Genomic DNA, 23,775 nt, shown 5'->3' with positions numbered 1-23,775 from the left:
CTCACAGAAGACTCAAGAAGGAGGAACTGATTAGCTTTGTCAAGCCCTGTGTACTTTGCAGGATGTGAAGACTGAAAAATATCTTTTGTGTTTAATAGTGCAAGGATTATAACCTTAATGAACAGTTTCAATGGAGTATTAAATGTAGAATTCTCAAGTTTACAAACAAAAGTTTCTTTAGAGATAGCATGGAATACAAACTTTTTTCTCCTAATTCTTATTTGCTAAAGCTTTTTCTTTAATTCAACCATTTCCAATCTGTGGTGTTTTGTTGTTTAAAAAAATCACATGTGCTTTACTTCAGGTTGCTTTTTTTCTTTTTATAACCAAAAATAGCAATGCAAACTATAATATCATTATTGTATACATTATTAAGATCCTCAAATTATGTAAATCTCTTAACTCTACACACAAAAGGTATTTATATCAGCTTCTATTTATAGAGTCAGGAAAATTTCTTTCTTCAGAAACTTTCCTCTTATATTTCCTAAGTGCTTCTATAAAGAAATAGAAAAAAATTAAAAATTAAAGAAAAATGACCGTTCTACTTAATGAAGGTTTCATGTGGTCTAGTTAACCAGCAGCACCTCGTCCAATGGTCATTTTAAGGGATTGCATTTAATAGTCATGTTTGGTTGAAGTTATATTGTTGCATCTTTATTCCAAACATCTATTTTAGAACCCCTTTTTAATAAATCAATCTCACAGTTGCCCTAAAATTTCCTTTCCTAGAAATCAAATACTCTTTTCTTTCCTGCCCATCTTCTGTGAAGTGGCTATTTGAAATTCCAGTGTGTTTGGAGGTAGTGATATCCAGACATTTTTGACTTTCCATTTGGAAATGAATTTTCCTCCCAAAGGTTCATAGGTTAAGGCTTTGTTCCAATTCAGCCATGTTCAGAACTGGCCATCAAGAGGTGTTTGTATCTTGAGATCTCTGACCACATCAGTGGTTTTAATCCATTGATGAATTCATGCTTTAATGGGCTGTGCTGCAGGTGAGGCATTGTTGAAGGAAGTAGGTCACTGGGGATATGTTTCGAAGGGCATATCTTGTCCTGGCCCTTTTCTCACTGAGTAGTGAGTTACAGTTATCAACAACTAATAGAGATTTCACTGAAAAGTACCAGGTATGGCAATGTATTTTCTCACCTTCAATCATGTTCACCATGACATCTTAGATGTTTTGGGTATGATCTGGCTGTTGAGTAGGATCAGAGGGCTCCAGAAGTTGTCCAGCTAACTTCTGGGTGCTAGAATTATTGGCCTTAGACTGTAGAAAAAGCTAAAAGAAGTCCATGTTTAATCATATCTACCACGAATTGAATTCTTTGTGTATATGCACCATTACAAGTGGCAGAGACAATGAGATGTACAAGTCATTATGTCGAAAAATGAACTTTACAACTTAAGTGGGGGGAGGGAGGAGAGGGTGGGGGAGGAAGGGGAGTATGGGAAGGGATGGGAAGGGGAAACAAAGGGGAGGCAACAATGCTTGATAAGAAATGTACTTGTTATCTTGCCCATGTAACTGTAACTCCTCTGTATGGTATTCTCACAATAAAAAATAAATCAATTTTAAAAAAAGGTAAAGAAAAAAAAAACAAGTGGCAGAGATAATCTTAAAACAATTTTAACACTTAAAATTAGCATCATTATTTGGCTAGGATAGCAGAGGAATTAAGCAAAACAAAGCTTAAAACATTAAGAAATTTTTAAAATAATATATGTAGATAACTTTAAAGCACATGTTTTCTCTCTATTGTACTTTCTGAAAAGACCACTCCATTATGAAAGGTCCTTTTTTACTGATCTTCTATGTGCCTAAAGATTAAGAGACCTGGTTGGAATGGGACAATGAATGGGACAATGGGGCACAGAGCTTCCAGATTAAACTTGGATTCACTAGCTTTTAAATATTCTTTTTTTTCTTGTTGGTCATGGGGCCTGAACTCTGGGACTGGGCACAGTCCCTCAGCCCTTCAGCTCAAAGCTAACACTCTACCACCTGAGCCATAGCGCCACTTCCAGCCTTTTCTGCTTATGTGGTGCTGAGGAATTGAACCCTGGGCCTCATGCATATGAGGTAAGCACTCTACCACTGAGCCACCTTCCCAGCCCAGCTTTTAAGTATTCTTGCTGCTAAAATGGAAAAATAAAATAGTATCAATATAATCATTTCACTGCCTTGTCAATACTGAATTTAATAAAATTGCTTCAATTAAACATGGCTAAGAAATATTCTTAAGAGTAGGCTCAGTCACTTTGTAAGAAACCTTGGGGTGTGGTGTCTCTTGCTTTTAATTCTAGTATGATTGGGGCATTGGGAGAATTTCATTTGAAGGCCAACCTAGACGAAATGTTAACAAGATCATCCCAGCAAAGAAAGCTGGACATGGTGACTTGTACTTGTCACCCCACCTGCCATGCAGGAGGCAACAAGCAGAAAAATTGCAGTCTTGACCCACCCAGGCAAGAGAAGTAAGATATATCTGAAAAATGACTGAAGTAAAAAGGGCTCAGGGTGTGGATCAAGTGGTTGAGTACCTGCCCAGCAAGCTTGGGGCCTTGAGTTCAAACTCCAGTATCTCCCCCCTCACCCCCCAAAAGAAAAAAGTCTTGGTATCCCACAGAAATAATGGAAGAAAGCAGGGGAGAGACAAACAAAGCAACAAAGAAATTACCCTGCTTTCACTGTATTTGATGTTGGTATAATTTGTGGAGGGGAAGGGAAAAAACAAATCATTTAAATAGGGATACAGGTGGACCCATTGCAACAATGAGATGTACAAATCGTTATGTCGAAAAATGTACTTTACAACTTTGGCAGGGGGAGTGTGAGAGATGGGAAGAGGAAACAAAGGAGGAGGCAACAATGCTTGATAAGAAATGTACTCATTATCTTGCCCATGTAATTGTAACCCCTCTGTATGGTATTTTCACAATTGAAAGAAAGATAGAAAGAAAGAAAGAAAGAAAGAAAGAAAGAAAGAAAGAAAGAAAGAAAGAAAGAAAGAAAGAAAGAAAGAAAGAAGCCAAAGCTGAGCAGTTCTTAGTTTTGTTTAATCAGAAGGCTGATAAACGCTTGAAACATGTTTTAAGAATTACATTTCGAGATGGGAAAGTGGCTTGGTGATAGAATATGCATGCATGAGGCCGTTGGTTCAATTCTTCAGCACCACATAAGCAGAAAAGACCAGAAGTGGTACTGTGGCTCAACTAGTAGGGGGCTAGCCTTGAACTGAAGAGTTGATGCACAGAGTTCAGGCCCATGACTGACAAAAAAAAACCCCAAAAACAAAAAAAACCCACTTCATTTCTGTTCTTTCCTCTTGCCTACTTTTGCTCCTGTAATTGAAAGACTTTGTTTTGTATCACTTCAAGTACAAAATTTATGACAAAAGGACTGAAAGCATAGGATGTCACTTCTTCGTTAAAAGCTAGAATTTTACTGTCCAGTATAAGTAGCTACTACTCTCAAGCACTTAAAATAAGGCAAGTCTGAATTAATAAGTGGTCTAACAATTTTTATACTATATTTCAAAACATTATGAGAAAGAGATTACAGAATAAGAGGTTTTAGTGATGATTACAGGGATAGCAGACATTTCAGATACATTGTGTTAAATAAAATGTTATTAAAATTAATTTTGGCCAGATGTGATAATGCATATCTGTAATTAGCATTTAGGGGAGACTAAGGAAGGAATAATATGCATTTAAAGCCATCATGAGACACATAGGGAGAGTCTGTCTCAAAAACAAAATTTATAGGGAAAATTAAATTATGTATGGCTTGTATTACGTTTCCCTTTATGTAGCACTAATTCTATATAAAAAGTCACTTATTAGTCTACATTTTTCTTTTGTCAGCCATGGGACTTGAACTCTTGGGCCTGGGTTGCTGTCCCTCAGCTCTTTAGCTCAAGGCTAGCACTCTACCACTTGAGCCACAGAGCCACCTCCAGTTTTCTGGTGGTTTATTGGAAATAAGAATCTCACAGACTTTCCTGCCAGGGCTGACTTTAAACCGAGATCTCATCAAGAAAATGTGGTATATATACACAATGGAATTCTATGCCTCCATCAGAAAGAATGACATTGCCCCATTTGTTAGGAAATGGAAAAACTTGGAAAAAATTATATTAAGTGAAGTAAGCCAGGCCCAAAGAAACATAGGTCCCATGGTTTCCCTTATTTGCAATACCTAGTATATGTATGAGTCAAGCGGAAAAGGTCAGATAATGTAAGGTCAGGAAAATGAACTCTTAGATATGTATTTTAATGTTTTTTTTCTTTCATGCATGTGTTTTCTAACGCATTTATAAGATTATCTCTTTGTTGCTTTGTATGTCCCTCCCCCACAGTATAACCCCTGCTTTCACTATATTTGATGTCAGTATAACTTGTGGAGGAGATGGGGAAAAACCAGTTGTTTAAGGATACAGGTGGACCTGTTGCAACAATGAGAAGTACAAGTTGTCATGTCCAAAACGAGCTTTACAACGTCGGTGGGGGGGGGGGAGGGGGGGAAGGAGAAGGATTGGGATTGGGGGGGAGGGGGGAGGCTGGGAAGGGATGTGAAGGGTAAACCAAAGGAGGAGGGTGCAATGCTTGGTAAGAAATGTACGCATTATCCTGCCCATGTAATTGTAACCCCTCTGTACAGTATGTTCACAAATAAAATTAAATTAAATTTAAAAAAAATAAAAAATAAACCGAGATCTCAGATCTCAGCCTCCTGAGTAGCTAGGATTGCAGGCATGAGCCACTGGCACCTGGTAGCATACATTTTAAATACAGTCAATTTTCTGATTTTAAGACCCTTCACCTACTAAAAGAGGCTGAATTTTGAGTCATGCCTCAACTTTAAAGGAATCTTTCTTGAATAGAATAGTTTCTGTTAGTGTAATAAACTTCTATTTTACTTGCAAATTTTCTCTTTGACTGTATACAGTAGTTTTAATTGAGTAATTTATAACTTAAAAAGACTATTAATTTGTTCAAATATCCATCATTATAATCAGATCATGTAGTGCTTGCTAGTTTGTAAAATTACAATAAAAATTTTAAACCATTAAGACAAATAATTAAGAATATTTAAGTGTAGATGCTAACATGAATTTATTTTTAATTGAAATAATTGTTGAAAATATACAATTTATGCTTTTTTTTCTGAATTGTACATGAGTTGCTTGTCGCCAAGCCCCTCACATCCTCTAAGACTTTCAAGTGATGCCTTATACTTCTTCACATATGTATAATATACATACCAGAAAAATAAACTGTCCTTTAATAAGACACAGTACAATTCAGAGGTCTCAGATGTAGTTTTATGTCATTATGCTAATCTTGAAGGTATTTTTGGCAAATAAAAACATCTGATGCTATTTGATCTGTTTTTGACAGTTGATTACATTGAAGTGTTGATGTAGTAAATGTTTTTAGCTGCTTATTCACTGAGAAGAATCTTTGTTCCTTGCCTCCTGTCTTAGGGGACCTCAGACCAGTATGCTATATCTTAATTTGATCTTGTTTTTCAGCTCATCAATTCAGTTTTCCTGTGCCTCACAGGCTTGGTTTTCTTACTAATGATGCTGTCTGTCCATTGATATCGAGATGCCCTCAATTTCCTCCTAGACTTTTAGATCATATCTTTCTGAGTCTACTTACAGCACTTATCTGTGGCTTTTAACTAGTGCTTGTTCATTTTATTAGGTAAATTTAATACAGCTTATTTAGAAGTCAACTGTTAATTCATTTAACATCAAATATGGTACCTTTCAGACAAAAATATGTGAAAGCAACTAGAACAAGATTTAAAATGTGTATGAAAATACTGATGAGTTTACTGTTTTTTGCAAGACCATAATATTAGTAATGTGGACAGGATTTCCAAATTTAGCTAATAGAAATGTATTACCTGTGCAACATTTTATTTGACAACCCTAAAGCTTGAGCAAATCACAGAGATTTTAATCCTTACAGAATTATAAAACTATATGACAACGTCCACACAATAGTTGAACATAGTGAAATGAATATATATTCCTCATAAGGACTGATTCTTAAAGTTGAATCAGTAAAACAGAATAATAAGTTAACAAGAATTCTTCTGCTCGTGAAATACTGTTGTGCTTCCTCTTGATGTCATTTTTTTCCTACATTTTCCTTGTGACCAAGTTTCCTGATTTTCTTTATAGGTAGCAGTGCGTTAGGAGTGTTGAAATAGCTGTTCGAAGTTTAGAGGCACAGCACTCTTTTACTCCTCTTACTGTATACCCTTTCCATTTTCTCCCTAACATGCTGTGGCTGCAGACCTTGCTATAGTGCCAGAAACAGAGGTTTTCTTCTTTATTATTCCTCCAATTCATAGTGCTCCACCTATGTTCTTTTCTAAGAATCAAAATCAGCCATCACTCAGGCTCTCCCTTTGGCATTCAGATTTCACTGCATTGGTTGAAGCTTTCTGGTTTACACTATCTCATTTTTGTCTGAGGGATCCATCACTTGCATTATGATCTTGCCACAATATTATAGCCTTAATTGACATTTAGAAAATATTACCTTGGAACATAGTTGTTTTTATTGGTTACATGTATCAATTGTAACCATTTACCATCTTTATAAATGGTTTTGGCTTAAGCTGAGTTAAATGTAAGTTTGAACAGAATGTTCATGTTATAAATCTGTGAAAAGGCTTCTTTGATCTTATACTTCTTTCCAGTATATCAGGACATTCACAATGCTAACTTGCTCCAAAGTTGTATCCAAGTGAAGTAGTTATTTACTGACAAAGTAGGATTTTAAACAATAAGGCCATTTGTTCTTGTGAGGGAAAATAATGTGAATCATGACATTGGCTATGATAGAGGTCTCATCAGACAACTTTCTGCCTTATGGTGGTTTTTGTAAACTCTCTTCTTTGGGATACAGTTTGAGGTATTTCATGGGAGTAGATATAAGCTCAGCAAAGGAAAAATTACCCATCCTAGCTTTCATTCTTTGATCAGATGGGCATGTCCCATCTTCTACTGAAGCACTAATATAAATTCTTCATTTGTTTTTATAGTGTTGGTGATCAAACCCATTCCTTGCACATCCTATACATTCTACCAATGAGCTACATCCTTAGTTCCTCCCTCCCTCCTTCCCTTGCTTCTTTTTCTGCCTTTCTGTCTCACTTCACTGTTATTCTTTCATATAACCATTTATTCAAAAAATAATTATTCAAACCCCTTTACATATAGGTTACTATAAGAGTCCATCTCTACTAGGCAAGAGGTATTCCTTTAGTTGGTGGTGGTAAAATATGCCTTAGTTCAAGGCAATGTGTAATAAGTTTTATACATACATACATACATATACATATATATAACTTGATATTATTGGAGAATAAAGAAAAAATATTTTTACCTGAGATCACTAGGAAAGCACTATGGTAAAAGGCTGCTGAGCCTTAATGTGTGAACAGAATTTCAGTAGGGCAAAATGTGGAAAATAGGGCCATCTAGGCAGAAGAAATTACACAAAAGCTCTGAAGCTTAAAGAACAGTGCAACTCTGCATATAGGATGTGATTCAGATGGAATACAATGAGGATTTGTTTTTCTATTTGTAATTAACAGGATCATGTTGTAAATAGATGTGAATACTACAAGAGAACAACATAGAGGATATATATATATATATATATATATATATATATATATATATATACACACACACACACACACACACACACACACACACACACACATATATTGCCATTCCAGGGCCTTTGTACACCTATATCCTGACTAAATTATTATTCTTTAAATATTTATATATTTATCTAGAGAAGCAAAACCACCCTATATAAAATACCACCCTTAACCTAACTGTCATTTTAGCCAACCAACATTGAAAAATTATTTATTTAATGTCCTCTCCACTTTAACTAGAGTATACTATCCAACCAACATTGAATAATTATTTATTTAATATCCTCGCCACTTTAACTAAAGTATACTATAGGGGTATCCATAGGGGTAGAGACCTTTGCCTCTACTTCTATAATAGAGCCTAATTCTCATTAAGTACTAAAAAAAAAAAATGGTGACCCCAGGAATAAGCCCATATATTTATAGTCATCTGATTCTTAACAAATGTCCCAAAAACATGTGTGAGAGAAGATACAGAATCCTAAATGGTGCTGTGGAATCCACATATAGAAGGCTGAAACCAGACCCCTGTTTCTTTTTTTTGGGGGGGGGGGGTTCCAGTCGTGGGGCCTGAACTCTGGGCCTGGGTGCTGTCCCTCAGCTCTTCAGCTCAAGGCTAGCACTCTACCACTTGAGCCACAGCGCCACTTCTGGCTTTTTTTTTTCTTTTTGCTTATGTGATGCTGAGGAATTGAACCCAGGGCCTCATGCATGTAAGGCCACCTTCCCAGCCCCTAGACCCCTGTTTCTTACTCTGTATAAAAATCAGTTCAAAATAAATAAAAATATGAATATAAGACTTGAAACTATTACAAGAAGACATCAGGGAAACATTTGGAGATGTAGGCATAGGCAATGATAAACAGGGCTCTAATAGATCAGGAAATAAAAGCAAGCATTGAGAAATCCATACATATATACATACTTGGAATATTACTCCATCATAAAGAAAAGCAAAGTTATATCATTTTGAAGAAAATGATGAATGGAACTTGGGATCATCATGTTGAACAAGGTAAGCTAAGCTCAAAAGCTCAAACAAGATAAGCCACTCCTAATAGTTTATTGACTATTGATGTGAGTTCTGAGCAGCACTCGTAAAAATGAAGCATATTTAAATATGGCATAAGTGAATTTACTAGGTAGATAGTCTAAAAATAACCCCCAAATATTCATCTTACGGAATTTGACCTAGTTTCAATGAGATCTCTGGGAAATCCAGGCTATTCCATACTCTGCAGTGCTTCCTAGTCTTCTAGTACCAAAGAAATGTTTACATCTAATCATGTGCTTCCTTCCAGTCCTCTCCCAGTACTACTTCAGGACCAAGGTATGAATGTTGACTAGCCTGTAAATACACCACCTCCACTCTTTTCCTGCCTAATGCTTACCATTGTTGCCCCTTCTCTCAAGATGTCTTTTCACATAGAGACAGAATGTGGCTTCACTTAAAGACAGAATAAGACCTCTGTGTTAAGCTTTGATTCTGGGACATTTGGCAGCAAGTGTGCACAGTTCCTGGGAAGCAACTGTACATAATATGATTTATTTGAGGTTTATTTATGTGTCTCCGTATAACCTATGTTAAGAATTCTTATATTCAAGTAATGAAGTTTGGCAGTGATCCATTTTTTATTACGCTTTCTCTGTCATAATTTTAGTAGTACATTTGAAACTAGAATAAACTTTAAAATTTTCTCCTTTCATCTGTGGCTTTCTGGACGTTTGGCAAACATCAAGGTGGACGACTGAGACCCACCACTGCAAGCCCATCTGCTTTCAGGGGCATGTAAGCATACCAGTTTGTGATGTTTTATCATCCAACATAGAACTAAAGGAAGATCCCCATGGAGTAAGAAGAGAAGGCATATTCTAAGGTTGAAAAAAAAGTTTAGGTTTGAATCATTTATCTGTTTTCTGTGTCTACCGAAGATCTACATTGGCATTTCCATGACTTTAACAGTTGGCATGATATTTACAAAGTTGAATTGTTTGTGGTAGTTAAAAGTTAAAATTCAGCTTATGCTTTGTGGGTCTGAAGATAAAGATTAATAAGAAAAGGTACTGTTACACATTTAAAAATATGTCAAGGTAGAGACAAGGTGTTCATTTGTCAGAATATTTTGTACTTCTGCTGTAGCTAAGGTCACATAGTAAAATAGTAATTCTCACCAAAATACCTTTCTCCTTTCTGACATCCCAGAAATTGTTTCATAAAAATAACAGGCTATGGTCTTCCAAATCTGTCTTCCTAATACTTGTTGACACTTGAATGTTGCATTCATTTCTTTTTCACTACAAGCAAAGTCACTGATGATTCTCTTCTAGTAGGAATTAAGAGAATTACAAACATGTCATAGTTGTGCTGGAATAACTCCTGTGATACTCTTGACAGCTAGCTTGAAATATAAAATGAAAAAAAGACAATTGAGCTCCTTAGCATACCTTTTAGAGTTGATTTAAAACTGAACAGCAGCAAATCAATTATATCCTCTGTTGGACCATGGATTTTGTCCACTAGAGATTATAGTCATTTTTTTCAAGGAAGGTTTAGTTTTATGAATTGTTTTAGAAATTTAAGAGAATTGTGACTTTGTTTCTACATGGTATTAGGTTCCAGATTATGTGGGAAAAAATTCAACTTTTCAATCTGTGTTACAGATTTTCATTACTTTATTGTCTAAAGGTAGCTGTTGAGTATGACTGAACTTGCTATGGCAGGAGAAAGTTTGATCTCAAGGACTTTGCCTGGAAGTTACATTCTTGATAGTGATGCAGATATGCAGCTGTGACAGTGGCATTTGACTTTTTCATAACCTCATCTTCAGCTCTTCTCTGATCCTTAGAAGCTAAATTCTAAAGTAATGATGGAAATGTGTGCTCTGGCAAATGTAGTAGCTATCTTCCCTTGTTCTTTTCATCCGCCTTCTGAGTATATTTGTGCAGATCTTTTCTCTGTGGGGTATAGGGAATGTGAAAATCTGGAGTCAGAGCCTGATAAGTTGATAAAAATAGTACTTTATTCAAGTAATTTCTCACTTTTACTTATATTAGAAGCAACGATAGTTTAGGACATATAAGAACCACAATTGGTAATTGAGAACAGGGAGTGTGTGTGTGTGTGTGTGTGTGTGTGTGTCTGTGTGTGTGTGTGTGTGCGCGTACATACATATGTACATCGTGATTCCACAGAATCTAGCATAATTGGCTAAATAATCATAATGTTTCTAATACACAAAGAAAATAATTACATATTGTCCAAAAAGAAATGTACTCTTTACCTGACTTATGTAACTATAACCTCTCTGCCCTTCTGTACATCACCTTTATGATAGCAATTACAAAAAGAAAAGAAAAGAAAAACAATTATTCTTTTTTTCTCAGTTAGGGCCTGGGCCCTGTATCTGAGCTATTTTGTTTTGTTTTGTTCAAGGGTAGTGCTCTACCACTTGAGACACTTCTGGATTTCTTTGGTGATTAGTTAGAGATGAGAATATCATGAACTTTCCTGCCTGTGGGCTGGTTTCCAACTGCAGTCCTCAGATCTCACATTCCTGAGTAGCTAGGATTACAAGTGTGAGCTACCAGTGCCCCAGCTGTATTATACTTGTATATTTTAAGTACTACAAAATGTCTGAAATGTTAATTTAACAAAAAATTTGAACAGTGAAATAATGAGTATTCAGTTTATACTAGGCAATGTACTGAACAATTTATACACATTATTTTATTCTAATAAGGCTATTCATTTGAAATTCCATTTTAAAAATAAGGAAACTGATGTTTAACAAAATTTAATAGTCTGATATCCTGTAGATATTAAATGAAAAATGGTAAATTGACCCAGTGAGTTTGCATGGCTACAAAGCATTCAACCACTGTATTGAGCTCTGAGGAGCAGAATGAGACATCTAACTACTAAGAAGTAATTTACAGGTTAAGTTTTCATACTGGACATTAACGAAAGAGATGCCCAGGAAGGAATAACTGTCTCTTCTCATTATGGAGAGAACTGCCAAGACTTAGGGAAGTCTTACTTATGGGAGGGTTCTCAGAAAACCTATCAGTTTTCTCAGTTTTGATTGTTCTGGGAAAGGCGCGCGCGCGCACACACACACACACACACACACACACACACACACACACACACACGCATGCACGCACGCACGCGCGCGCGCACACACACACGCACGCATGCACGCACGCACACACACACACACACACTTTTTAGTAGGATTGAGGATTAATCTCAGGGTTTCCTTTCAGATAGGGTCTAGTGCTTTTGCCTAGGCTAGTCTCAGACAGGTGTCTTTTGCTTTTTGCCTCCAGAGTAAGTGGGATTACAGGATTGTGTCACCAAGCTGAGCCCCAAATAAGTATTTTTCATAGGAAGCTCCTTATAGATATTTAGATGGTGATTTGTTAGACTTGTTTTTGTCCTTTGTGTTCATTTTATTTTTTCTAAAAATTGATCAATATAATCAGAATAATTCTGAAGAGAAAGGAATTATTTTGAAGAGACTATTGCTTTGTCCTTTAGAAAAAAGAGAAATAGTAGTTTGGTGATTTTTTTTTTTTTTTTTGGTCTGGTATGGGTTTTGAATTTTTTTTTTTTTTTTTGGTCGGTCATGGGGCTTGAACTCTGGGCCTGAGCGCTGTCCCTCAGCTCTTCAGCTCAAGGCTAGTGCTCTACCACTTGAGCTACAGCGCCACTTCCGGTTTTCTGGTTTCATGGACTTTCCTGCCCGGGCTGGCTTTGAACCACGATCCTCAGATCTCAGCCTCCTGAGTAGCTAGGTTACAGGCTTGAGCCACCAGTTCCTGGCTGGGGCTTGAATTTAAGGTCTGAATGCTGTCTCTGAGCCTTTTTGTGCTTGAGTCACAGAGTCACTTCTGATTGGTGATTTTTTGACTCACATATTTGTGGAATGTATGCAGTACAGGATTGATACAGTATGGAATGCTTTAGACAACCCTCAAACCCAAATTTTCTTTATCAAAATGTATTTACCTTGACAAATTTTTTCTGTATCTATTACTTAAGGTATTTAAAAATTGTTGAATGCTCCCTTGTTGTTCAGCATTAGTATTCTATTGTTACAAACCATCAGAATTTCTCCTAAACTGATTTATATATTCTATATTTGCTAGATTATTTAGAACTTTTCAGTTTGCTTCCTTTCTTCCTCTGCATGATATAAGATCTAATTATCACCCAGCATGAAGTAAGAATCAAATGAAAAAAGCAGCAAGAGAAGGTATTGGCTTAACTGAGTGCTAGTCAGCTGCCTGCTTCTTCTTGTATACTTAGCTGCAAAGAGAAAAGAAAGCAGCACTCACTAAAGTAACTCATATATTAAACATCCTTCTTTCTTCATTTGAGCCTATAAGTTGGAATTTGTTCAGTTTGAACAGAAGCAAGACATTGAACAATACTTTTAATTTGCAATTAGTAGTCTTTGATGCTTCAATGAATTGAACAAAATATTTCCATCTTCAGAGTGGCTCAAAGTAGTTCTATCCTATTTTCTTAGCATTTAGATACAAATAAAACAAACATTTCCAGGAATAAAATTAAATCAAGTGAATAATTAATCATTTTAATAAGGTTTATAACTTAACTTTGAGACTTTGGTTCTTGAATCTGTCTTAGAAAGACCTCAGAATTTATGTTTAAAGTATATGTCACATTAATAAAGTAGCTTATAGCTTTCTGTTTTGTAGACTGGATAATTAACCTAGTTGGAAGGAGGGGCAGAGAAGATAGTATTTTTATTCTTTTTGGAGGAGTGAATAATGAAGTTTGAATTAAAGGGCTTGTGCTTGCGTAAGCAGTCAATCACTCTAATGCTTGAGCTTTTTTTGCTTTAGTTACCTCTCAAGTAGGGCATATTTTTATGCCCTGGCCAGTCTGGACCACAATCCTTTGTTATTCTTTTCCTATAGTTATGATGACAAGATTGTATCATTGTGTTCAGCTTTTATTGATTGAGATAAGGGTCTTGCTAACCTCCTGAGTAGCTAGGGTTACAAGTGTGAGTCACCATACCCAGTATCTTTTTACTATTTAAATAGTTTTGGTCTGAGTTGTTCACTTATATTTCCAAAATTAATAAGGTTTATAAAGTATATTAAAGTATATTTTGGTGTGACAACTAGAAAATTTTTATCAAAACTTGAAAATGCATATGTTCATCATGTCCTTGTAGTTTTGCTTGCAGGAATCTATTCTTGAACATATTTGGAAGACATATGTATAAAAATGTTCCTTATGTTACTGTTTAAAGAGAATAAAATGTAAAAGATATGATCAATAGAATATTAAATAAATCTTGATATGTTTATATTCAGATTATGTCATTCTTTTTCATAACCACTTCTAAAGAGAATAAAATAATTTGTATGATTTAGTAAAGAAATATGCTATAAGTTTATTAATTGAAAGGGTCAGAGAGTTTGTTTCGATGGAAATTTGTATAAATAAATTTCCTCCCTCCTTTCCCTTTTATGTAAACATAGATATATACACATATATCTTTGCTGTGAGGTCATAAAATTTATTGATGGCACTTATCCCTGGGGAGTAGTCTGTGAGTCTGGATTAGAAGGGAAGTTTTTTTTTTCAGTTATATATTTTTGTACTGCTTGAAATTATTACAGTGTAGAACTGTTATTTTTCATAATTGAAAAGAAAGTTTACATTGATAACTAAGTCAAATTTGCTTTTTCTTTTAGGACTCAGCCCAGGAGAGTGTTATTACTCGAGATATTCACCGGACATTTCCTGCACATGATTACTTCAAAGATACTGGTGGAGATGGTCAGGAATCACTCTACAAGATCTGCAAGGTAGTAGCCTCAGCCTCACTTTTTCTAGCTGATTTTATAGTAAGTGCTATATTTTTGGAACACATCTTAAAAGTTTTTAGGTTTTCTTGCTGTCTTCATGTCTTTCTAGAGCTATTCTGTATTTTTGTCTTGCACATGTACTATCAGAGCCTGCCTTGTGGCCTTTTTTCTGCCCGTTTTCTTTTTCTGTTTTGTTGTTGTTGTTGTTGGTTGTGGGGATTGAACTATAGGCCTGGTGCTGTCCCTGAGCTCTTCAGCTCAAAGCTGGTGCTCTACCACTTGAGCCACAGTGTCACTTACAGTTTTCTGGTGGTTTTTTGGAGATAAGAGTCTCATGGACTGTCCTGCCTGGACTGGTTTTGAACTGTGATCCTCAGATCTCAGCCTCCCAAGTAGCTAGGATTACAAGCATCAGCCACTGGTGTCTGGCTTTTCTGACTTTTTCAAAGGAGGCATGACATACTGTAGCCTAAGTTTGCTCTCCTGCTAACAGAAGAAGACAATAAGGTCCTCTCAGGCCAGGTTGCAAATGTTGAGGAGTCCCAGATGATGGATCTTATGTAAAGATAATGTGGCATTTATCTTAGTTTTTGGACAAGAGGCATGTGTTCAAATCCTTGTGGGGCCTGCTGTTGAATACCAGCAGGTTCTCTGATACTGTCCATATACTCTGATTTGTGTCACTTGATATATCTTTGTGCAGTTTTCATGTTATTTTGAATCTTCTCTCAGGTTATTAGTACTCCTAGAAAAAAAATTGCTTCTTGATTTGCAATACTTTTTTAGATACAAAAGATTCTGTCAACTGTCAAAAGACTAGCCAACAAGTTATTAGCTTCTCAAAAAGTTAGATCAGTAATGTAGGGATGAATGCTCATTCTGTTCTTACAATTCTAGAAGAGATTGTTAATAAATAATGAACCATACAAACATTCTATCATAATGTAGAGAAAGCAAACAGTACGATTATTTGCTGCTTTATCTTAGGTGATCAGTACCCAAATAGCCAATAAAATCTTTTTTATTTATATTTATTAAATTATTGACTTATTTAAATAATTATTCAAAGTAACCTTTTTGTTTTTTTATTTTCTATACCAGGGTTTGAAGTCAGGGCTTTGAGCTTACTTACTCAGCTGGTACTCTACCACTTTTTTTTTTTTTAAATTTCTGGTCGTGGGGCCTGAACTCTGGGCCTGGGCGCTGTCCCTGAGCTCTTCAGCTCAAGGCTAGTGCTCTACCACTTGAGCCACAGCACCACTTCCGGCTTTTTTTTCTTTTTGCTTATGTGGTGCTGAGGAATCGAACCCAGGGCCTCAGACATGCAAGGCAACTACTCTACCACTGAGCTACCTTCCCAGTGCCTTTACCACTTTTTTGGGTATGTGTGTGTGCCAGTCTTAAAGTCTTGAAATCTGGACTTAGGTCCTGTCCCTGAGCGTTTTTACTCAAGGCTAGTGCCTCAAACATTTGAACCACAGCTATACCTTCGGCTTTTTGTTAGTGAATTTAAAAAGAGACTCACAGACTTTCCTGCCCCATCTGGCTTTAAACTGTGACCCTGAGGTCAGCTTCCTGAGTAACAAGGATTCTTGGGCCACCTGTGTCTAGAAGCCCTACTTTTTGAGATTGAGTCTCACAGACTTTTCTCCTCTAGGCTGGCTTCAAATCAAGATTTTCTGAATCTGAGCCTCCTGACTAGTAAGGATTACAAGCCTGAGGCATAAGCTCCTGACTCAAGTTTAGCCTTTTTTAAGGAGTAGTAAAAATGTGCCAGTAGATAGTCTGAAGTATGCTCAAAAATCTATTTCATTTTATATTTACTGTTTAAAAATTAAAACACCCGTAAAAGCACTCGCCTACATATGCTAACAAAGTACAGTTGTTTAATTTTGCAAATGGCACATCTTTCATTAAAATGCTTCTTTTAAGGTGGCAGTCTTGCCCTCTTCCCACTTCCTCCCCTTGCTTCTTGTTTTATAATCTAATAGGTTTTGAGTATTATAAATAGATAACGGATTGGAAATCTATTTTAGAGGTGCTGGCTATGTAACTTATTGGCAGAGGGCCCTTCTAGCATGCACAAAGCCTGAATTTGATCTTCAGTACATGTTTATATTATTTAGATGTAGAAACACATCAATAACTTAAAATCTGAGCATAAAGCAGTCTCTGGAAGATGATATATCATTGAGTTTTTTAAAAAATGCAAAACGAGGCTGGGTGTTAGTGGCTCACACCTGTCATCCTAGCTACTCAGGAGGCTGAGATCTGAGGATCGTGGTTCAAAGCCAGCCTGGGCAGGAAAGTCCGTGAGACTCTTTTTTTAATTTTATTTTTTTTTTAATTGTGAATATACTGTACACCGGAGTTACAATTACATGGGCAAGATAATGAGTACATTTCTTATCAAGCATTGTAGCCTCCTCCTTTGTTTCCCCTTCCCATCCCTTCCCATCCTCCCCCTGCCCCCCACCCCCAAAAATTGTAAAGTTCGTTTTCGACATAACGACTTGTACACCTCAATGTTGCAGTGGATCCACCTGTATCCCTATTTAAAGGATTTGTTTTTCCCCTTCCCCTACACAAATTATACCGACATCAAATACAGTGAAAGCAGGGGTTATACTGTGAAGGAGGGACATACAAAGCAACAAAGAAATAATCTTATAAATGTGTTAGAAACAATCTTATCTCCAATAAACCACTAGAAAACTGGAAGTGGTGCTGTGGTTCAAGTGGTAGAGTGCTTGCCTTGAGCTGAAGAGCTGAGGGAGAGCGTCCAGACCCAGAGTTCAAGCCCAATACTGACCAAAAAAAAAAAAAAAAGCAAAACCAGGAATGGTGGTTTATATCTTTAGTCCCATCTACCTAGGAGGTAGCAGACAGGAAGATCTCAGTCTGAGGCTGGCTTAGGAAAAAGTATGAAACCCTGTTGGAAAAATCAAGCTAAAAAAGTTTAGTTACTGGGGGCATGGTTCAAATAGTAGACACTTGTCTAATAAGTATGAAGCTGTGAGTTCAATTCCCCAATAGTCCACAATACAAAAAAACCAACAATGTGGAACATTACAAAGAAGGTTACAAGCATATAAGTATATATGCTCATTAAAGGGAAAAGTTATATTAAGATTTTTTCTACCATTTTTTAATTCAAAGTGAACTCAACTTCTGGATTATATGAAAAATCATAAGGAAACTGATTGTTTCTAAGTTTATATAGATGAATCTAGCTTACAGTATTAGAACAAAATATTGTTCTTGCAGGGTCTATGGTTTGAAATCAGGACTTCCTCCTTGTTAGGCAGATGCTCTACCCCTTCAGACTCAGCTCTAGTCCTTTTTAGTCTGTGTGCACATGTGTGCATGCATGTGCACCCATGCATACCCATGTTGATACTTAAGCTTGAACTCAGAGTCTGGATGCTGTTTCTTATCTTTTTCATTCAAGACTAGTTAGTGCTTTGCCACTTGAGTCACAGCTTGACTTCTGGCTTTTGGGCAGTTAATTGGAGAAAAGTCTTACAGACATTCCTGCTGAGGCTGATTTAGGATTACAGGCATGAGTCACCAGTGCCTGGCTGACATGGATATTTTTAAGAATAAGTCTTGTTTTTTGCCCAGGGCAGCCTAGACTGCAGACCTCTTATTTAGACTTCATGCCACAACCAAGTGACACACTGTTCACTACACCCAGGTTTTTCTTTTAAGACAGGGTTTTGAAAATTCCTTTGCCTGGGATAGTATTAAACTACAATCCTCATGACCTAATTTAGGATTTTAGAATTTTAGACCTCAACTTTACTCTTTCTGAGTAAAGAATATATAGAATTAAATTACTTCATTATTTTAGAGTTGCTAGCTATGTAGCTTAATGGAAGAGTGTTTTCCTAGCATACACAAAGCCTGAATTTGATCTTCAATACATTTATATATTATTTTTATACATAAAATAATTATACTATAGTCTTTGATAATATAGGTCAGCAGATCTCTCTCTCACTTTCTTTCCTTCTCTCTCAATATCGGAAAATGTTGGAGAAACCAAAATTTTCTAGGATTCTACCATTTATACTTAATGATTTCTCTTTCTATTATACTAACTTAGATTGGTGATTAGACCAGAAAACATTAGTTGTTGTTTATATGATTCACAAATAGAATTTTATAATTTTAAGAAATATAGGATTAAATATTTTTCTCAAGATTCTGTAGCCACTTTCCATTGATTTTGGATCCAGTGTGAATTGCTGGAATTACTAAACAGAACCAAATAAATACTAATAATACTTTGGTCTTATATCCACCACTTTGTCCTAAAGTCTATAAATAAGGGTGGTCCTTCCTTTTCTTTACCAAACCTTATTCTTTATTTATTGTGAAAATACCATACAGAGGGGTTACAATTACATGGGCAAGGTCATGAGTACATTTCTTATTAAGCACTGTTGCCTCCTCCTTTATTTCCCCTTACCATTCCTTCCCATCTCCCCACCCTCCCCGGTCTTCCCCCAAACCTTATTCTTTTCTTGTCTTATCACACTGACCACAAATTCAAGTATAGTGTGAAAGTGAAGCAATGGTAAGACATTTTTTTGTCTTGTTTCTGATTTTAAAGGAAATGCATCTAATGGTTTACATTAAGAATTACATATGTCAGGCCCAGAGTTCAAGCTCCACGACCGACCCAAAAAAAAAAAAAATTACATATGTTAAACCAGAAACACAATTACAAACCTTTTTAAACCATATAGTCCCTCCCATCTATTGTAATAATTTTATATTTAGACAGTGCTTTCACATATATTTTGCTTTCACATATATTTCCTCATTTTTTGATAATTTTTTTTATCAGTAGAACCTATGGTAAAGATAGAATATATTGTGCTTTCAAATCAAGCAGAAACTGATAGAAGAATTTCAATTACAGTAAGTTTTGAAACCAACCTGGGTTTCAAGGATGCAACTATCTGACTTTGTAGGTGAAAAGTTTTCTGTGGCTGTGGTGAAATGAAAAATGATATGAACTGTCAGATTAGAGTAACACTGTTAAAAACTTACTGTCAAGTTTTAATGGCCCTGTCAATTTCAGTTTCACCTCTTAATATCCTTTTCAGAGTTGGGAGGAAATTGAAATAATTCAAAGCTTCTTCTGTTGACATAAATTTATATGGGAAGAGTTGAAATGAAAATATACTAATAAAATTCATAGGCAAAAATTAATAGGTGAACGTTTTCTACTAATCAAAACATACAGTCCTTCTCTTTTCGCTCAATATCTTTCTTATTAGGTAGGTCAATATATTTTGAGAGGATCATTCAGAGAAGGAAAAATATTATACCATCTCTTCTCTTTAGCACTTTTCTAATTTATGTGCTGTGTAAAATATATTTTAAATTGTGAGACAGGCTGGCACAGTTGAAAGGACTGGGCTAGAGACCTAGTTCTGATTTTTTATGTTTTTTATTTATATTATTTATATTTATATTATTTTTATTTATTATATTTTTATTGTAAAAATACTGTACAGAGGGGTTACAGTTACATGAGTAAGGTAATGAGTACATTTCCTATTGAGCATTGTTACTTCCTCCTTTGTTTTTCCCTTACCATCCCTTCTCTCTTCCTCCACCTCCCAAACCTCCCCTCTACACCCCCCACCCCGCCTTTCCACCAAGTTGTAAAGTTTGTTTTCAACATAGTGTCTTGAATATCTCATTACAATGGTTCAAGCTGTTTCCTTATTTCAGCATTTTGTTATTTTCTTTCCCTTCTCCAAATTAGAAAAATGTATATGCAAGATACAGGCCACCAACATCAAATACAGTGAAAACAGTGGTTATACCTTGGGGGAAAAACATACAAGAGAAACATAAAAAAAATCACAGTACATTTTAAGTACGTTAAAAACAATAGCAATCAACAATGCTTGATAAATGTATTCATTATCTTGCCCATGTAATTGTAACCCCTCTGTACGGTATTTTCACAATTAAAAAAATAAAAAACAATAGCAATGAAGAAAAAACCATTTGTGTCCCTATCTTGGGGTTCATTTCACTTAACATCATCTTATATGGTCATATGTACATAGATTTTGACCTTTTCTGTTTGTCCTAGACTTATACTAGTTATTGCAAATAAGGGAAACCATGGGACCTGTGTTTCTTTGGGCCTGGCTTCACTTACTATAAATTTTTCCAAGTCTTTCATTTCCTAATAAATGTCATTCTTTCTGATGAAGGCATAGAATTCCATTGTATAAATATACCATATTTTCTTAATCCATTCATCTACTGAGGGGCATCTTAGCTATGGTAAATAATGCTGTGATAAACATAGTTGTGCTTGTAGCTTTAGTATGGCTTTGTTTGTGATCATTTGGGTAAATGCCCAAAAGTGGGATTGCTGGGTCATAGGGGAGCTCTATGTGGAATCTTTTGAGGAACCTCCCTGGTTCTAATTTTTGAGTCTACCACCAAGTAGAAGCAGATTTTGGAGAGTAGCAAATATAACACTTTGGAAAAACAATCACATTTTAGATTTCCTCCTCAATAAAGATGTGGGAACTCATAAGACTGATTTCTGACCAGTTCTAATTTCTGTAATTCCAAAATATTGCTTAGATGTTTTTTTCTTCAAAGACATTACAGACAAATACAGTATTTAAGAGTTAAGCCCTCGACCGGGTGCCGGTGGCCCATGCTTGTAATCCAGCTACTCAGGAGGCTGAGATCTGAGGATCACAATTCAAAGCCAGCCCAGGCAGGAAAGTCCGTGAGACTCTTATCTCTAATGAACCACTAGAAAACTGGAAGTGGTGCTGTGGTTCAAGCGGTAGAGCACTTGCCTTGATCTGAAGAGTGCAGGGACAGTGCCCAAGCCCAGAGTTCAAGCTCCATGACTGAAAAAAAAAAAAAAAAGTTAAGCCCTATATCAAGTAGTAGCTGTAGCTATCAATACAAAGGTCATTAAACTCTGAGTTGGAGACTCTTAATTTGCCTTTTTGTTATATTTGGGTCTGTTTGTATCAAATGCTGCCTCTGAAGTCATTCACTTTAAATATACATCTCCATGTTAAGACTCAGTCATAGTAATCAGCCAAAATATTTGCAACAATATAGATTAAAGTGATTTCTGGTATGCAGTTTGATTTATGCACAATTTTTAATGATTTTCTGATTAGCACAAGTCATTTTTGAAAAAGAGGTTACTGCTGTGAATTTAATGGGGGTGATTAAGCATATTACAGAGAGATCAATACCTTTGTTCAGGTTAATAATTTGAAAGTATAATGGTTTGCAGGAAGACAAAAACAAACTTAGTTCCTGTTTATAAAATATTTTTACCCAAACAAGACTGGATCTATTATAAAATCTAGAGCATTTCAGCTTCTCTTTAATGGTAATAATGAAGCTGTTTTATAATTTTGAAGAATGCAAATGAGATATGAGATTTTAAAATGATGAAATACAATCATGTAGTTTATATTGTTTTCTGGATAGGGTGTTTATTATTATAAAGAAGAATTTCTTTGAGGTGATAGTATTTTTTAAATGAATTTTTTGGCTATTTTGACTTAGGATTTTTTTCTGTGCTAGGGCTGCTATTCAAATAGCATCAAGGGCTGGGAAGGTGGCTCAGTGGTAGGGCGCTTGCCTTGCATGCCTGAGGCCCTGGGTTCAATTCCTCAGCACCACATAAGCAAAAAGAAAAAAGCCAGAAGTGGTGCTGTGGCTCAAGTGGTAGAGCGCTAGCCTTGAGCCGAAGAGCTGAGGGACAGTGCCCAGGCCCAGAGTTCAGGCCACACGACCGGACCCCTCCCCCCCCAAAAAAAGTCAAATAGCATCAAATAGTATCAGCATCATAAACGCAGGGGGTATAAAATACATTTTGATGGTCATAGAGTTCAACTCATGGCCCAGTGCAGCCACTGTACCATTTGAGCCACACAACGATAAAATATTTTTGTGAAATTGAATACTAAAATGCAGCAAAGAAAATGACTTTATATTCCATCTATATACAAACATCTGAAGTGTTGTCTTCACAAGTGCATTTGGAGTTACTCACTGCTGGAAAAATAAATGTTTGAGTTACAGTTTTCCAGAGACAAAAAATGCATATATACTGAGAAGACAGATGAAGAAAGAGGCCATCTTTGATGATTTTACTCAAAATTCTTGAAAGAAGTTATTTTAATTTCAGCATCCATGCAGGTTTATCTTCTTTTGTAAATGATGATTTAAACTTCTTTTTTTTTTTTGTCGGTCATGGGGCTTGAATTCTGGGTTTAGGCGCTGTCCCTCAGCTCTTCAGCTCAAGGTGAGCGCTCTACAGCTTGAGCCACAGCACCTCTTCCAGTTTTCTGGTGGTTTATTGGAGATAATAGTCTCATGGACTTTCCTGCCAAGGCTGGCTTTGAACTTCAATCCTCAGATCTCAGCCTCCTGAGTAGCTAGGATTACAGGTGTGAACCAACAGCACCTGGCTGATTTAAACTTCTTGAGGGGATTTGGCACCATGATCTCTTTAGTGCTTAAGGATTTTAAAGATTTTTCTTTTCTTTAAAAGTTTTTAAGTCAAACTGGAGATATCTAATAATAATTACAAATTGAATATCATACTTACATATTTTATCTCTTATTACAATCACTTGTAATATTGTAGAATATATGTGTGTGTGTGTGTGTGTGTGTGTGTGTGTCATGGGGCTTGAACTCTGGACCTGGGTGCTGTCCCTAGACTTTTCAGCTCAAGGTTAGTACTTTACCATTAGAGCCACAGCATCATTCTGGTTTTCTGGTGGTTTATTGGAGATAAGAGTCTAACGGACTTTCCTGCCTCGGCTGGCTTTGAACCACAATACTTAGATTTTAGCCTCCTGAGTAGCTAGGATTATAGGCGTGAGCCACTAGGGTCAACTGAGAATGTAGAGTATTTTTGGATTAAAGCCCTTGTATTTATGATAGTCTCTTCAAAATCATTTTATACTTTACTGCCACCATTGGAAATTTATGATCATATAATATCTAATACCCATGTAATAAAGTGCACAAATAATCAAGGTACATAGCTCAGTGAATTTGTGCCTAGATATCTCACTTTATTTTCTCTGCTGGTTGTTACTTTCTACAAACCAAACCACTGTTCTCTTGTGTATTATCTGCATTCATATTGTCTCTTTCTGGACTTTTAAGAATGAAATTAGAGCTGGGAAGGT

At 36.1% G+C, this 23,775-nt stretch overlaps 1 protein-coding gene across 4 annotated transcripts in view; it reads left to right on the top strand.

Moving 5' to 3' along the window:
• The window catches only part of Rabgap1l (RAB GTPase activating protein 1 like), a 460,833-nt gene that overhangs the window by 230,728 nt on the left and 206,330 nt on the right, over positions 1-23,775 (top strand). For all 4 annotated transcript variants that reach the window (XM_070034430.1, XM_070034428.1, XM_070034429.1 and 1 more), the window contains one exon: positions 14,438-14,551. In XM_070034430.1, the coding sequence (XP_069890531.1) occupies positions 14,438-14,551 (114 nt within the window). The remainder of the gene's footprint in view (positions 1-14,437; positions 14,552-23,775) is intronic.

This window comes from Dipodomys merriami, unplaced genomic scaffold (assembly GCF_024711535.1).
Source record: "Dipodomys merriami isolate MVZ:Mamm:240054 unplaced genomic scaffold, mDipMer1.0.p SCAF_24, whole genome shotgun sequence".
NCBI lineage: Eukaryota > Metazoa > Chordata > Mammalia > Rodentia > Heteromyidae > Dipodomys > Dipodomys merriami.
The sequence above is the reverse complement of the archived record's forward strand: the minus strand, read 5'-3'. Positions and strand labels throughout refer to the sequence as shown.